Source organism: Coregonus clupeaformis, chromosome 2 (genome assembly GCF_020615455.1).
Source record: "Coregonus clupeaformis isolate EN_2021a chromosome 2, ASM2061545v1, whole genome shotgun sequence".
In the NCBI taxonomy this organism is placed as follows: Eukaryota; Metazoa; Chordata; class Actinopteri; order Salmoniformes; family Salmonidae; genus Coregonus; species Coregonus clupeaformis.
Genome location: NC_059193.1, coordinates 23405792 through 23419944, shown reverse-complemented (window position 1 = coordinate 23419944; position 14153 = coordinate 23405792). Strand labels below are relative to the sequence as shown.

The window sequence follows — 14153 nt, the reverse complement described above, 5'->3', positions numbered from 1 at the left end:
ATTATGAGCTCCCCACAGCCAAAGAACAAGATCACAATCTTGGGAGAGTGGGATGGGGAGAGAGAGAAAGGGATGGGGAGAGAGAGAGAGAGAGAGAGGGGGTATTCAGTTAGAAAGTGATCTACACACAGATAGCAAGCGCAAACATGAATGAACAGTATCTCTCAAGTATACTGTAAATAAGTATATGAGACGGAGTCTACAACCCACACAAGTGGCTCAGGTAGTGCAGCTCATCCAGGATGGCACATCAATGCGAGCTGTGGCAAGAAGATTTGCTGTGTCTGTCAGCGTAGTGTCCAGAGCATGGAGACGCTACCAGGAGACAGGCCAGTACATCAGGAGACGTGGAGGAGGCCGTAGGAGGGCAACAACCCAGCAGCAGTCTCTTTTTCTCTTGGTGAGACATGTATTAACACTTGACTCCTGCCACAACTTGAAACCAGAGTAGCCCAATACCCACAGATAGATCTATGTTAGGACATGTATGCCAGCGTCATGTTTACATGCACACTATGAACAGATCAATACTGTGGCATTTTTACTTCTCATCATGAGTAACTCTAATGTCATAATTAATAGGTCTTATGTTGGTTCTTCTTACCCCGAGACATTGTGGCTCTCCTCTGATGAATCGATGAAAAGGCTTCTGTCCAATAACTGCCCTAATCGCCTCTATCCCCCCATTCTTTCCTTCCATCCCTCTCTCCATCCCTCCCTCCATCCGTCGTCATGGGAATGTCCATTCTCAAAGGTGCTGGTCTTGAGTTCATTTGGCTGTGACTGAGAGGAGGGATAAAAAGATCACATTATAGTGCCCTTATTACAGTCTAATTATAGCTGTAAGTTCAGTGTAACAAGTACTGTAATTACTCGTCGTTACCCTGTACGTACCCTGCATTGTTACCCTGTACGTACCCTGCATTGTTACCCTGTACATACTTCTGTAAGTACAGGGCAACAATGAGTAATTAAAATACTTGTTACACTGAATTTACAGGAATAATTATGGAGACAGCAGGTAATAATAATAATAAATATAATAAAAATAATACTCTTACTATTATTACCGCTACAGTAAGTCTGACCAACTGATGACATACAGCTGCTGTGCAGTTCATCATCCACAGGGAATCATTTTGGCAGGCTTGTTTTGAGACTCACTTATGAAAACGGGAAGAAGGGAGCACTGAGAAAAAGAGAGTGAAAAACTCAACCAAATGTCACTAAGGTTCAGAACTGAAGTGATTAGTTTGAGGTGTAACTGAACTGAAGCAGTTCCGATAGTCTCTACTAGCAACAGGACTGGACTGCATCTAGGAGTCAAAACAAGCGAGAGAGAGAGAGAGAGAGAGAGAGAGAGAGAGAGAGAGAGAGAGAGAGAGAGAGAGAGAGAGAGAGAGAGAGAGAGAGAGAGAGAGAGAGAGAGAGAGAGAGAGAGGTCCAGGAGAAAACACCTCACAGTGCCAGGATATAGAAATAAAATAAAAAAGAAGTCTCTCTTTCTCTTAGTGAAATAACTCAGCTTCACTTTCTGTAATAATCACCCCATCTACACAAAGTGTGAAAGAGAGAGAACAGCAGGTTTGAGACCACATGAGGTTTGTATGATGCATAGGAGCTCTGTTTTCAGTTCGATTTTCATTATTACATCAATTTAATTTAAACAATTTGTCAATAAAATAAAGACAGAAGAGTGTTGATTTGAATGTTTATTGTATTTTACATAACACAGGAAATGTGAATTGATTATATTTTAATCAAAACAGTTGCTGAATCATAACACTTGATCTTGAGCACAATATTGGTTCTCTTTTTATTGATTCAAAACTTTAAGGAAAATACATTTCCACATCAGCCATTGTTTATTGTCAACAGAAAAATCACTTTAAATCTGTGTTAATCTCTTGTGGACAGATTCTCGTAACAGGAAATGACAAACTTTTGCGAGACAATTCTACTTCTGGGTAACCGAAATTAAACATGTGTTAATAATAAGGCTTTGTTCTCCATTGCTCTCATGCAGTGAAATGATTTATGATACATATATTTGTAAAACATTGTGTAAATGTAAACATTGTATCAGGGGTTTAAACCAGTTCAGGGAACAGAACCGAAAACCGGAAAATAACTTTTTCAATGCTAGTTAAGAATACTATAGGCCTAGTTATCACGTTTCACGTTGGATTTCTTAACTCCAAAAAGGTAAGACATATTTATAATTCTGGTGCTGCTCTGCACACACAAGCGTATTAGCTAGCTAGCTCAAAGGACATTCAAAGTTCCTCCATAGAAGCCGCTCCTCCTAGGTATAATTATGTGGACCTAATTCAGATAATGCATGTCATAACAAGATGCCCAACGCTTCAAGACTCCTCCTCAAACCTCTCTCGCTCTCTCCCCACCCGCAAAATTTCAGTCGCATTTTGCGCCGTAAACTACACTTGTCTGTCCATCACGCATGTAAACAACTAGCTTGACTGCTCTATCCGCACTGATTGGTGAAGTAATTTTATGAGCTAAATGTAAAAAATTGTTGATTTCACAGGTTAAAAAAGGAACAGAAAGGAATAATATAAACCGGTACTTTTTTTTGGTTCGAACCGGTTCAGAACATTATTTTGCTGGTCGGAACAGTGGAAGGAAATGAAATAAATTGTGGTTCTGTTCAGAACAAAACGATTGGAAATTAATTTAGGTTCCAACCCCTGCTCAACACCCAAAAAAATTTTGCAGCTTTGAAATTGGCCACTAGTGGGAACTTACACATTGTCAATAACTTAATAATAAAATATCTGATTGGCTTAGAACAAAAAAATGTATGGACATAACAACCAGATGATTTAGTCGACTCATTAAACAGCAGGAAATGTTTGTTTTTTTGTTTTTTATTTGAATCCAAAGATGGAAGTTTGCTTAGTAGGTACTTGGGCTTAGTAGGTTCGCTTACCCTAATTATCCTAACCTGCTGCATAAATTATCCTAACCTGAAACGAAAAGTCAATTCTAACATAAATTGTATCCCATCTAGACAACCCTAGAATGGTCCCACCTGATCTCGCTTCCTCCCGCCTGCCTTCCATCTTTGAGGACATGTATTTCCATTGTTCGAGCGGTCACTCGACTATCTTGTCAATATAATATAAAGTCATTCTCCCCTGATCAGGATTCGAGGTCTGTCAATGAGGAACTACAGGCTCATCTTTTGCCATAACCTGAAGCAGCCATAGATGACCATTCGATTCACTGCTAGTGAGTAGTGCTGAAGATAAGGTGAACTACTGGGTGTTTTAAGTGCTTAACAGTGAGTACTACAACAACAACACATAGCATCTGGCCATTTAGAACAAATGGCAAGCCACAACACACTGCTGTGGTTGAATAGAGGCTGCAGTCAGTCATTGATGTGTGAATGGGTCAGATCTGGATTTGTTTTCACAGCCTAATATGCCCCATGCTGACCTGCAGTAGAGTCCATCTTTAAGGAGGTCGTTGGCCTGGGTAGTGTGTGTTTGTTTAATAGGGCACAGATCATTGAAACCCGTCACTGTCATTGAAATATTATTTGGTTTTAATGATGTAATCTTGATAGGTTATTTTATTCTTGATTTTTCCTCTCCCACCTCCTTTTCGAGTAAAAGTCAGAAGTGTCTGCTACTACATTTTCCCAAATGTTACCTCAGAAATACATAAACAAACAATCAGAAACAGAAGACATGGGAAATCACCAACCTTTTGACCACTGTAACCCTTGTCTGGGGGGTTGTGAGGGATGGCCAGGATACGTATGGCATCTCAGTTTCACCCAGCTTACTGGGTCAGTCTGACACCAGACCCCAAATGCCACACCACAGACACTAACTGCCAAGGTGAGGTCTTGTTCCAGGGTCAACAGGTTTGCAATGGTGAAACTGCCTCAAATGATTTCCCATAAACAAAATAACGCACTTCGTTTCATGGGCTAAGCTGCCTCAAGGGAAAAATTGGTGTGAATATGTGGTGGAATTAAATCCCCATTTCCAAACACTTTTAGTTAGTGAGTTATTTTTGGGGGAACAACCTTTTACCTCAACCTTTTAAATTAAGACATGAACTTTCACATGTATGGGAGTCAGCATTCCTAAATTCACATTTTCCCAAAAGTTCAAACGCACCGACCCCGCAGACATCTCTGGGCCAAAGAGTTAAATGGAGTTAAATGGTTCCGCGATCGCAACCCCTGTCCACCTGTTCGAGCTATTCCACTGCTCTCCTCAAACCCCCTTCCTCAAAATCTGCCGTCTTCCTCTGCTCTTCCTTCATATAAGTATTTAGCTAATGACACTCTGACCTACTGCATGTGTAATATAACTCCCCTCTCCCACCCGTTCCAACCCTGCACTGCTATGTGTTCACAGTGTGCAGGTTATTAATCAACTGCTGTGTTCACAGTGTGCAGGTTATTAATCAGCTGCTATGTGTTCACAGTGTGCAGGCTATTAATCAACTACTATGTGTTCAGTGTGCAGGTTATTAATCAACTGCTATGTGTTCACAGTGTGCATGTTATTAATCAACTGCTGTGTTCACAGTGTGCATGTTATTAATATTATATATTATATTATTATTATTATATTATATTAATCAACTGCTATGTGTTCACAGTGTGCATGTTATTAATCAACTGCTATGTGTTCAGTGTGCATGTTATTAATCAACTGCTATGTGTTCACAGTGTGCAGGCTTTTAATCAACTGCTATGTGGTCACAGTGTGCAGCCTACTACATTATGATGTAGTAAGGTAGACTGCTGATTCCACAAGTAACAGGGTTGGGGTCAATTTGAATTGAAGGCTGTCAATTCAGGAAGTAAACTGAAATTCCAATTCATTAATTGGACAAAGGGCCTCTATTTGTTTTATGACTTGTCAATAAACTGAAAAGTAGATGCTTTTCCAAAAGTTTTTCCATATTTGAATGTTAAATTCAAATCACTTCCTGAACCCTGGTAGATAGATAGACACCCATTTCATATTCTACCCAATCACTGATGAAGATACCTTTTCAAAACTTGTATTTTATTCCTGAGATGGTCCCCAAAATATAAGTGCTATAAATGGAAAGGTTCTGCTACCTGAATGAATAGTCCCTGAAATTGCAATTTTGAGATAACATATAATGTTTTGATAGTAGAGGAGTGTTTTTTCATCCTGTGATGTACCTTTTAAGCTAACTAAACTAACCCCTGCACACAGCACACCTGTGCTAAACATGGGTTCTATTCAGAAGGGTCCAATGTTATGAACAAACATTCAGGCAGGATTATAATAGATATAATTCTGCAGAGTAAGGAATCGTTTCAGCTCTTTGTATTATTTTGATCTGTGATTAAAATGTAAATGTGTCACCCTCCTGAACAAACCCTGCTTCTCCCCCCTGAGTTCCTGTCTAGTTGAAATGGGACAGGAAGTACCCCAGGTCGTAGCGTGGAGGACAGTGCAGGCCCAGCCCTTGGCAGAGGGCGAGGAGGCGCTGGCGAGCGTTGGCGGCATTGTGGGCGTCTCTCACCCCAACATTACAGAAGGGCTCCTCGTACTCCCCAGAGATCAGTTCATCCTCCTCCGCCAGCTCGTTCAGCCACAACGCCCCCTCCTTGTGGAGCCCTCTCAGGCGCTCAGGGCTGGCTGTGGTCCTCAGGGCCTGGAGGTGCCGTGACACCACCACCATCACCCCAGCAAAGTGGCCTCTGGCTGGGAGGGCTGTGGCCGAGGGCAGGCAGGGACGCACCCCACAGGACACCATGAAGGCAGCCATCAGGAGGTCCACGCCGTATAGCTGGCGGATCCAGTCACACAGGTAGAAGCCGCCCATGCGGGCGTTGATCTCGATGAGCCTCGGGCCCACTTCTGTCATCTTCAGCTCCACGTTGAACACGCCGTCTCGCAGGCCGCAGCCCAGGCATGCGTGGTGCGCCGCGCGGATCAGCTGAGCACGCTTGTCCGGTGCAAGCCCTGATGGCATCTGGGCGGCCGTCTCAGTGAAGGCCGGTGTGCGCGTGGGGCCGTTGTCGGATACGAAGGCGCCCTCCAGTCTTCCCTCGAACAGGACCACGTCCACGTCGTGCTCGGTGCCTCCCACGTACTCCATGAGGATCATGGCGTTGCCCCAGCCCAGGCCGATGCCGGGGTAGTCTGTCTCCTCCCGGAGGTCCCCTCCGATCCTCTCAAAGTGTGCCAGACTTTCCTCCAGAGAGCCCACCTTCCTCACGCCCACCGCCCCCGCGCCATACTCCAGCTTCATCACCGCTGGGAACCTCACCACCCCCACACTGGCTCCACCAGGCCCCCCTGCCCCGCCACTGGCTGCCTTCTCCAGATCTAGGGTGCTCTCCACGTGGATACAGGGAACAGCATAGGAGGAAGGGGAAGGAGAGAGGAGAGGAAAGGAGGGACGGAAAGTGCCAAAGGAATGTGAGGAGGAAGAGGAGGGTGAGGTGGATGAAGAGGTAGGGGCGGTAGTGTCGGGTTTGCCCATTGCCTCATTGAAGAGATCCCCCCTGTCAAAATCGGCCATAGCTCTCATGCTATCTCCTTCCATGTTGACCATGCCGTTGACCATGCCGTTCTGCTGTCTACCTCTCCTCTCATCTTCTCTAAACTCAACCAGGCTATCCGGCTGACCGGAGGGCTGCTCAACACTGATCAGGTTAGTCCCAGTAGATTTCAGTAGGCCCAGGAGGTGCCTGTGGGTGCGGCTCTTCTCCTTTGCGATGCGGATGGCCTCGGGGGGAGGGCCCCTGAGCTTCAGCCTATCACAGACCAGCGATGTCAGCACCACGCATTCGTCCCAGAAGCACACGCAGCCGTCAGGGCGGAGGCTGGAGGACAATAGCCAATCACAGATGCGGGAGCAGTGCTGGTCATCACGGCGATGGTCGGGGAGGTCTGGCAGGGAGAGGAAGTGGTCGACCAACTGGGAGGCAAAGTGGGCAGGGTCACTGTCCACCAGCAGGATCTGATTGGAGGGGAGAAAGTTATTGAGTTCAATTCGTACATTAGCATAACTAGCTAACCAGTAACCATTAATGTGTAATTTAATCAGACTTTGCAGTGCAGTAAAATGCACTTCTAAAATAGCTGAAAAGTCTATGTTGGGCGATCTACTGTATTCACTTTCACTGTCTACACTCTTAGAAAAAAAGGTGCTATCTAGAACCTTAAAAGGTTCTTCAACTGTCCCCATAGGAAAACCCTTTGAAGAACACTTTTTGGTTGCAGGTAAGAACCTTTTTGGTTCCAGGTAGAAGACTTTTGTTCTACATAGAACCCAAAAGTGTTCTACCTGGAACCAAAAATGGTTCTCTTATGGGGACAGCTGAAGAACCCTTTTGGAAAAAAAAATTCTAAGAGTGTAGTTATTCCACATTTATCCATATAGTTATTCTCCATGTAGACATTCACCTTGAGTTTGTACTGTTTGGCTGCTTTCCAGATGAACTTCTTACTGTGTCCTCCAGCTCCCACCACCAGCACAGTTTTCCCTTGCATCAGGTAGTACTGGGAGCGGGTGAGGGGGGTGAGGAGGAGGGTGCCCCTACTCCACCCCTCTATCCCACTGTCACATCCCTCCATCCCCATCCCTCGCTCTTGGAAGGAGGAGTGGAGACATAGGGAGGGGTGGAGGCCCAAAATAACAGGCCTGATGATGGAGCCATCCATGGTGAAAAGGAGGTCCACGCCTAGGAGAGAGGGAGTAGAAAGGAGGTAGAAAGAGATAGAGATATGGAGTGGTAGAGAGGGAGATAGATAGACAAATAGAGAGATATGGAGAGGGAGAAGAAGGGTCAGATAGTAGCTCAGTGAGACATAGTGTTGACAGAGGGTGAGACTTATGATGGCATAAGTATACCTATGCTTTCAGAGGCTTCAACAGTAATCTGCAGTAATCTTTATCAAATCATATATCAACTCAGACAGCTTCATGCTGCCTTAGAGGAAAACATGGGCAGTGAGCCAACACACACAAACACACACCTATCATGTCGGTCTGGGCACCCGCTCCACCGCGTTGTTCTGCGGACATGCTTGACTCTGTTTCCATGACAACACAGAGGCAGGACAGGGCGGTATCCAGTGCTAGGCGACAGAAAGATTTTGCCATGGTAGGGTCAGTGAAACCGCACTCTAATAGGGTGGTCTCCAAAGACTGAGAGAGGGAGTGGCTGTGAGAGAGAGGGTCGTTGGACAAACCCACTCTACACACCAACTGATGGAGGGGAAGAGAGAGAGAGAGAGAGAGAGAGAGAGAGAGAGAGAGAGAGAGAGAGAGAGAGAGAGAGAGAGAGAGAGAGAGAGAGAGAGAGAGAGAGAGAGACAGAGAGAGAGAGAGAGAGAGAGAGAGAGAGGGGGAGTAGATGAAGATAGAAGAGAAGTTAGATATAAGGTCATAACAGTTCAGTTCAAGTATTTAGCCTATTACATGAATTTGTCTCGCATTCCTGAGTTAAAGACAACCTCTTAGACGTTAAGTCCCCTATTTAGGGGACTTTGAGTGGTTCTGGACCGGTTCCAACTGATATTTTGGTGTACAGAGCTCTCTGTGAACGTCGCAGGGTCCAATTCCTTATAGTGCCAGTAAGCCCCATCTGTCTGCTTTCCGCTACCACTCTGACTTGAAGTGTCAGGTTGGCTTGAAGTGTCAGACCTGACTTGAAGTGTCAGGTTGGCTTGAAGTGTCAGACCTGACTTGAAGTTTCAGGTTTCATACATTTGCATTGGGAGTGACGTGTCACATTTTCTGGCCTATCTAGACAAACTATCGATTTCCTCTGCCTCTGAGCGACGGAGGCCAGCCTAGGAGATGACATATTGAAGGGGACAGTCTAGCGAATCCAACCGCTGTAGTTTAATCTCACTGTAGAATTGAAACACGACCACTGTCTCTTGGCTGAAGTTGTAACGAGTCTGCAGACATTCGAATGGTGTCTGTGCGTCGCTCAGAGGACGCTTGGCAGAAAATGCTCCGTCATCAGTTATATGAAATGGGGCCAAATTTGTACTGTCACTAAATAGGATCATATTTATTTTACAGTTATATGAAAGGTGAAATCTTATAGTAAGTCATCAATAATTTGGTTGTTACTATATTTAGAAAGCATTTCAGTCATTTCAAGCCCTATTCCCCCACTTTCGATGTATAGGACATTTTTTTAAATAAATCGTATATTTTCATAATATTTGTACTATGTACAATACACCTCAACTATTTATAACTATTTTTTACCAGAAAACTAGGCATCATTACTCATTATTGTTTATGATTATCTCATAAAAAAGTATTACTTTTGGGTATGTCTATTGAAATCTACATTTTGCCATAACGTTCAAGAGGAGACATCAACATTTTACAGAGCTATATACAATATACACTGAGTGTACAAAACATTACCAACACCTTCCTAATATTGAGTTGCACCCCCCCCCCCCCTTTTTTGCCCTCAGAACAGCCTCAATTCGTCAGGTGTCTAAAGCGTTCCACAGGGATGCTGGCCCATGTTGACTCCAATGCATCCCACATGTGTTAAGTTGGCTAGATGTCTGTTGGGTGCTGGACCATTCTTGATACACAAGGAAAACTGTTGAGCGTGAAAAACCCAGCAGCGTTGCAGTTCTTGAGACAAACCGGTGCGCCTGGCACCTACTACCATGCCCCGTTGAAAGGCACTTAAATCTTTTGTCTTGACCAATCACCCTCTGAATAGCACACATACACAATCCATGTCTCAAATCTCTCAAGGCTTAAAAATCCTTCTTTAACCTGTCTCCCCTTCATCTACACTGATTGAAGTGGATTTAACAAGTGACATTAATAAGAGATCATAGCTTTCACCTGGATTTACCTGGTCAGTCTGTGTCATGGAAAGAGCAGGTGTCCTTAATGTTTTGTATACTCAACTATACAGTGCATTCGGAAAGTATTCAGACCCCTTGACTTTTTCCACATTTTGTTACGTTACAGCCTTATTCTAAAATTGATTAAATCGTTTTTTCCCTCACACAATATCCCATATTGACAAAACCAAAACAAGTTTTATAAATTGTAGCAAATGTATAAAAAATTAAAACCGGAAAATATACATTTACATAACTATTCAGACCCTTTACTCAGTACTTTGTTGAAGCACCTTTGGCAGCGATTACAGCTTTGTGTCTTCTTGGGTATGACGCTACAAGCTTGGCAAATCTGTATTTGGGGAGTTTCTTACATTCTCCTCTGCAGATCCTCTCATGCTCTGTCAGGTTGGCTGGGGAGCATCGCTGCACAGCTATTTTCAGGTCTCTCCAGAGATGTTCGATCGGGTTCAAGTCCGGGCTCTGGCTGGGCCACTCAAGGAAATTCAGAGACTTGTCCCGAAGCCACTCCTGCGTTGTCTTGGCTGTGTGGTTAGGGTCATTGTCCTGTTGGAAGGTAAACCTTCGCCCCAGTCTGAGGTCCTGAGCACTCTGGAGCAGGTTTTCATCAAGGATCTCTCTGTACTTTGCGCCATTCATCTTTCCCTCGATCCTGACTAGTCTCCCAGTCCCTGCCACTGAAAAACATCCCCACACCATGATGCTGCCACCCCAATGCTTCATGGTGCCTGGTTTCCTCCAGACGTGACGCTTGGCATTCAGGCCAAAGAGTTCAATCTTGGTTTCATCAGACCACAGAATCTTGTTTCTTATGGTCTGAGATTCATTTAGGTGCATTTTGGCAAACTCCAAGCGGGCTGTCATGTGCCTTTTACTGAGGATTGGCTTCCGTCTGGCCACTCTAAAATAAAGGCCTGATTGGTGGAGTGCTGCAGAGATGGTTGTCCTTCTGGAAGGTTCTCCCATCTCCACAGAGGAACTCTGGAGCTCTGTCAGAGTGACCATCAGGTTCTTGGTCACTTCCCTGACAAAGGCCATTTTCCCTCGATTGCTCAGTTTGGCTGGGCGGCCAGTTCTAGGAAAAGTCTTTGTGGTTCCAAACTTCTTCCATTTAAGAATGATGGAGGCCACTGTGTTCTTGGGGATCTTCAATGCTGCAGAAATGTTTTGGTACCCTTCCCCAGATCTGTGCCTCGACACAATCCTGTCTCAGAACTCTACGGGCAATTCTTTCGACCTCATGGTTTGGTTTTTGCGCTGACATGCACTGTCAACTGTGGGACCTTATATAGACAGGTGTGTGCCTTTCCAAATTATGTTCAATCAATTTAATTTACCCCAGATGGACTCCAATCAAGTTGTAGAAACATCTCAAGGATGATCAATGGAAACAGGATGCACCTGAGCTCAATTTCGAGTCTCATAGCAAAGGGTCTGAATACTTATGTAAATAAGGTATTTCTGTTTTTTATTTGTAATAAATTTGCAAACATTTCTAAAAATCTGTTTTTTCGGTTTGTCATTATGGGGTATTGTGTGTAGATTGATGAGGATTTTCATTTTATCCATTTTAGAATAAGGCTGTAACGTAACAAAATGTGGAAAAAGGGAAGGGGTCTGAATACTTTCCGAATGCACTGTACGTTTACAGTATCGAGGGTCAATGCAAAGACATGATAAACACAACGCAAAGACAAGGGCAGCAAAGTCAAGGGTCAAACAGCTGCTGCTAGTCATACAACAACGTTTTCATGATGCACATAGTCAACATTTCAATTCTCTCTCCTACCTCGTTCTCTTTTGTTCTCTCTCTCTCTTACTCTCACCTTGTAGAGGAGAGGCAGGTCCAGAGGTGAGCGAGTTACTATGGCACACAGTCTGAAGGACAGGTCTGTAACCTGAGGCCTGCAGTCTGACAGACACACAGGCACACAACAACTACCTCATTACAACTGAGAGTGGGAGGACCATCTATAGTAATGGTCGTAGTACATTACATTGAAAGTAGTTAGAGAGTCTTTACAAGTTCAATGTCATATGAACACCACATACAAATAAGCATGAAACAAGGTCCTCAAACCTCAAACTACATTCATAATCCCGACTAAAGCCCTCACCATTGTACTGTTCCCAGGTGCGGTCCTCTACCCGTGGCCCAGGCTTCAGTGGGGAGCAGTAGGCCTCCAGCAGCACTGCCTCTCCAGGGAGGAGCTGGGGCAGGAGATAACTCACCTTGGCCCAGACCTCATCCCTGCTGTTCCTGGACAGGTAGACAGGGGGTGAGGTTGCCTCGCCCACGAACCTCCCCCCACTGCACCTGAGCACCACCTAGGCACAGAGAGAAAGGAAAGCTTGAGAATTTGTGTACTTTTACATAAAGGCTGACTGAATTCTCTAAAAAACAGGACATACCCTCTCTGATCCCCTCATATTCTCAGACTCCAGGAAAGAGTCCACCTTGTTTCGAACAGAGTTCATCCCTTCCTCCGCCCCCATTTCTAGGTGCACCACCTCCACCCCTCCTGTCCTGCCCTCCTCCAGCCCCATCTGCCCCGGGGGAAAAAGAAGGGCCAGGGTCAGGGGGCAGTGGATCTTGGCCTTCTGCAGCAGAACCCTGGTGGTCAGAACATTCCCCCAGAACCGACCCAGTGCTCCAGAACCTCCGCTTGGGCAGTCTGTCTCTCGGGTCATTTCCTCCTCAGCCCACGGGTCACATGACAGGAAGTAGGTGACCCTGCGAGGGGGGTTGAAGTTGGATAGGAAAGTGCGCCCTCCCAGGTCAAAGGTGACAGCCTTGTGGACCAGGAGGGAGGAGGAGGAGCGAGAGAGCCAAGACGGACAGAGACACAGGAGAGCATCTCCTAAAGGGAGGAAGAGAGGGAGGGGTGGGGTAGAGAGAGAGAAGGAGGGAGGGACAGAAGGAGCAGGTGATGGGGGAAGTGAGGTAGAGAGAAATTGGATGGGGGTAAGAGAGTATTTGGCATAGGGCCGATGTACCTAGAAAACTGGAGATTGGAAATATGATTGACATATTTCCATAGAAAAAGGTCAAAAGTCATAGAGACGATCGTGTCACATGTAAACCAAACTATTTTTTTACCACTTGGTCCCACTTCAACGTTGGAGTAAAGTGTTTTAATCTGTTATTAGTCATAACAGAGGGACAAAGCGGGCGGGAGAATAACTATTTATCATACCTGGGATAACTATAGTTTTAACTATATTTTGTAGAAAGTACATCTTTTTTGGGGGAACAAACAGTTACTTTGGAGGTGCCTACAATCGTATAATTGTTTTGGCTATCTAGAACCTAAAAGGGTTCTTCGGCTGTCTCCATAGGATAACCCTTTGATGAACCCTTTTTGGTTCCAGGTAAAACCCTTTTGAGTTCCATGTAGAACCCTTTGCACAGAGGGTGTTCTACTGAAAACAAAAAGGGTTCTCCTATGGGGACAGACAAAGAACCCTTTTGGAACCCTTTTTTCTTTAGTGTACAACTATTTGAATACAGATCCCAAAAAATGACTACTTCTTAAAACGATTTGAATACAGATCTCAGAAAGTGATAATCACAAAGTTACTACACATGTATAAGAACTTGATGTTAAGTGTTACTGTATAACCTTATGTCACTCATTATGAAAATATATTTGTTAGTCATTTTGAAGCTGCAGAAGTGGTCTACTCTAATGTTGAGGTGATACCATGTCACCGGGCCGCCAGTTGGGGAACCATGCTATAGGCTATATTAAGATTAATATCTGAGAGCCCTCAAAACCATGTGCTAATGATCATATATTTAGACTAATTCAACTAACTGTTGTAGTTTTTGGTTCTTTGTCAAATATTTGGCAGCCATCAAATGTATTTATATATTTTTTTCAAATAACTTGCATATATTCAAATACCTTCAAATATTATTTGTTTTTCTGAGAGGTATTCAAATTACTTTCAAATATTATTTGTTTTTCTGAGACCTGTATTTTAATATCACAGAAAATATTTGCCTTTTAGTTGAAACTATATTTGACAACCTCAGTATTTTCAAATAAACTACAAATAAACACATACTGTAACTACAAAATGCAACTATTTTCTGCCCATGTCTGCTATTTATGTATAAATAGAGTCAAGGAGGGGAGTGACATTCTCATTAAATGTCAACCTGCACTAGTTATCTTTCCCCTCAACCTGATGGCCATCAGGCTACAATTTGAGCTATTACTATTAGACTCAGAGCTTTTCTCTCTAGAGGGCGATTAT

General features: G+C 44.2%; 1 protein-coding gene across 1 annotated transcript in view; it reads right to left on the bottom strand.

The window, feature by feature from the left end:
* Positions 1–1699: 1699 nt before the first annotated feature.
* Positions 1700–14153, bottom strand: part of LOC121579852 (carnosine synthase 1-like) — a 32616-nt gene continuing 20162 nt past the window's right edge. Inside the window, exons 4-9 of the mRNA XM_041894786.2 lie at positions 12303–12751; positions 12008–12218; positions 11717–11802; positions 8013–8244; positions 7440–7717; positions 1700–6993 (exon numbers count right to left, since the gene is read on the bottom strand). Of these exons, the coding sequence (XP_041750720.1) occupies positions 5428–6993; positions 7440–7717; positions 8013–8244; positions 11717–11802; positions 12008–12218; positions 12303–12751 (2822 nt within the window). The 3' untranslated portion in view covers positions 1700–5427. The remainder of the gene's footprint in view (positions 6994–7439; positions 7718–8012; positions 8245–11716; positions 11803–12007; positions 12219–12302; positions 12752–14153) is intronic.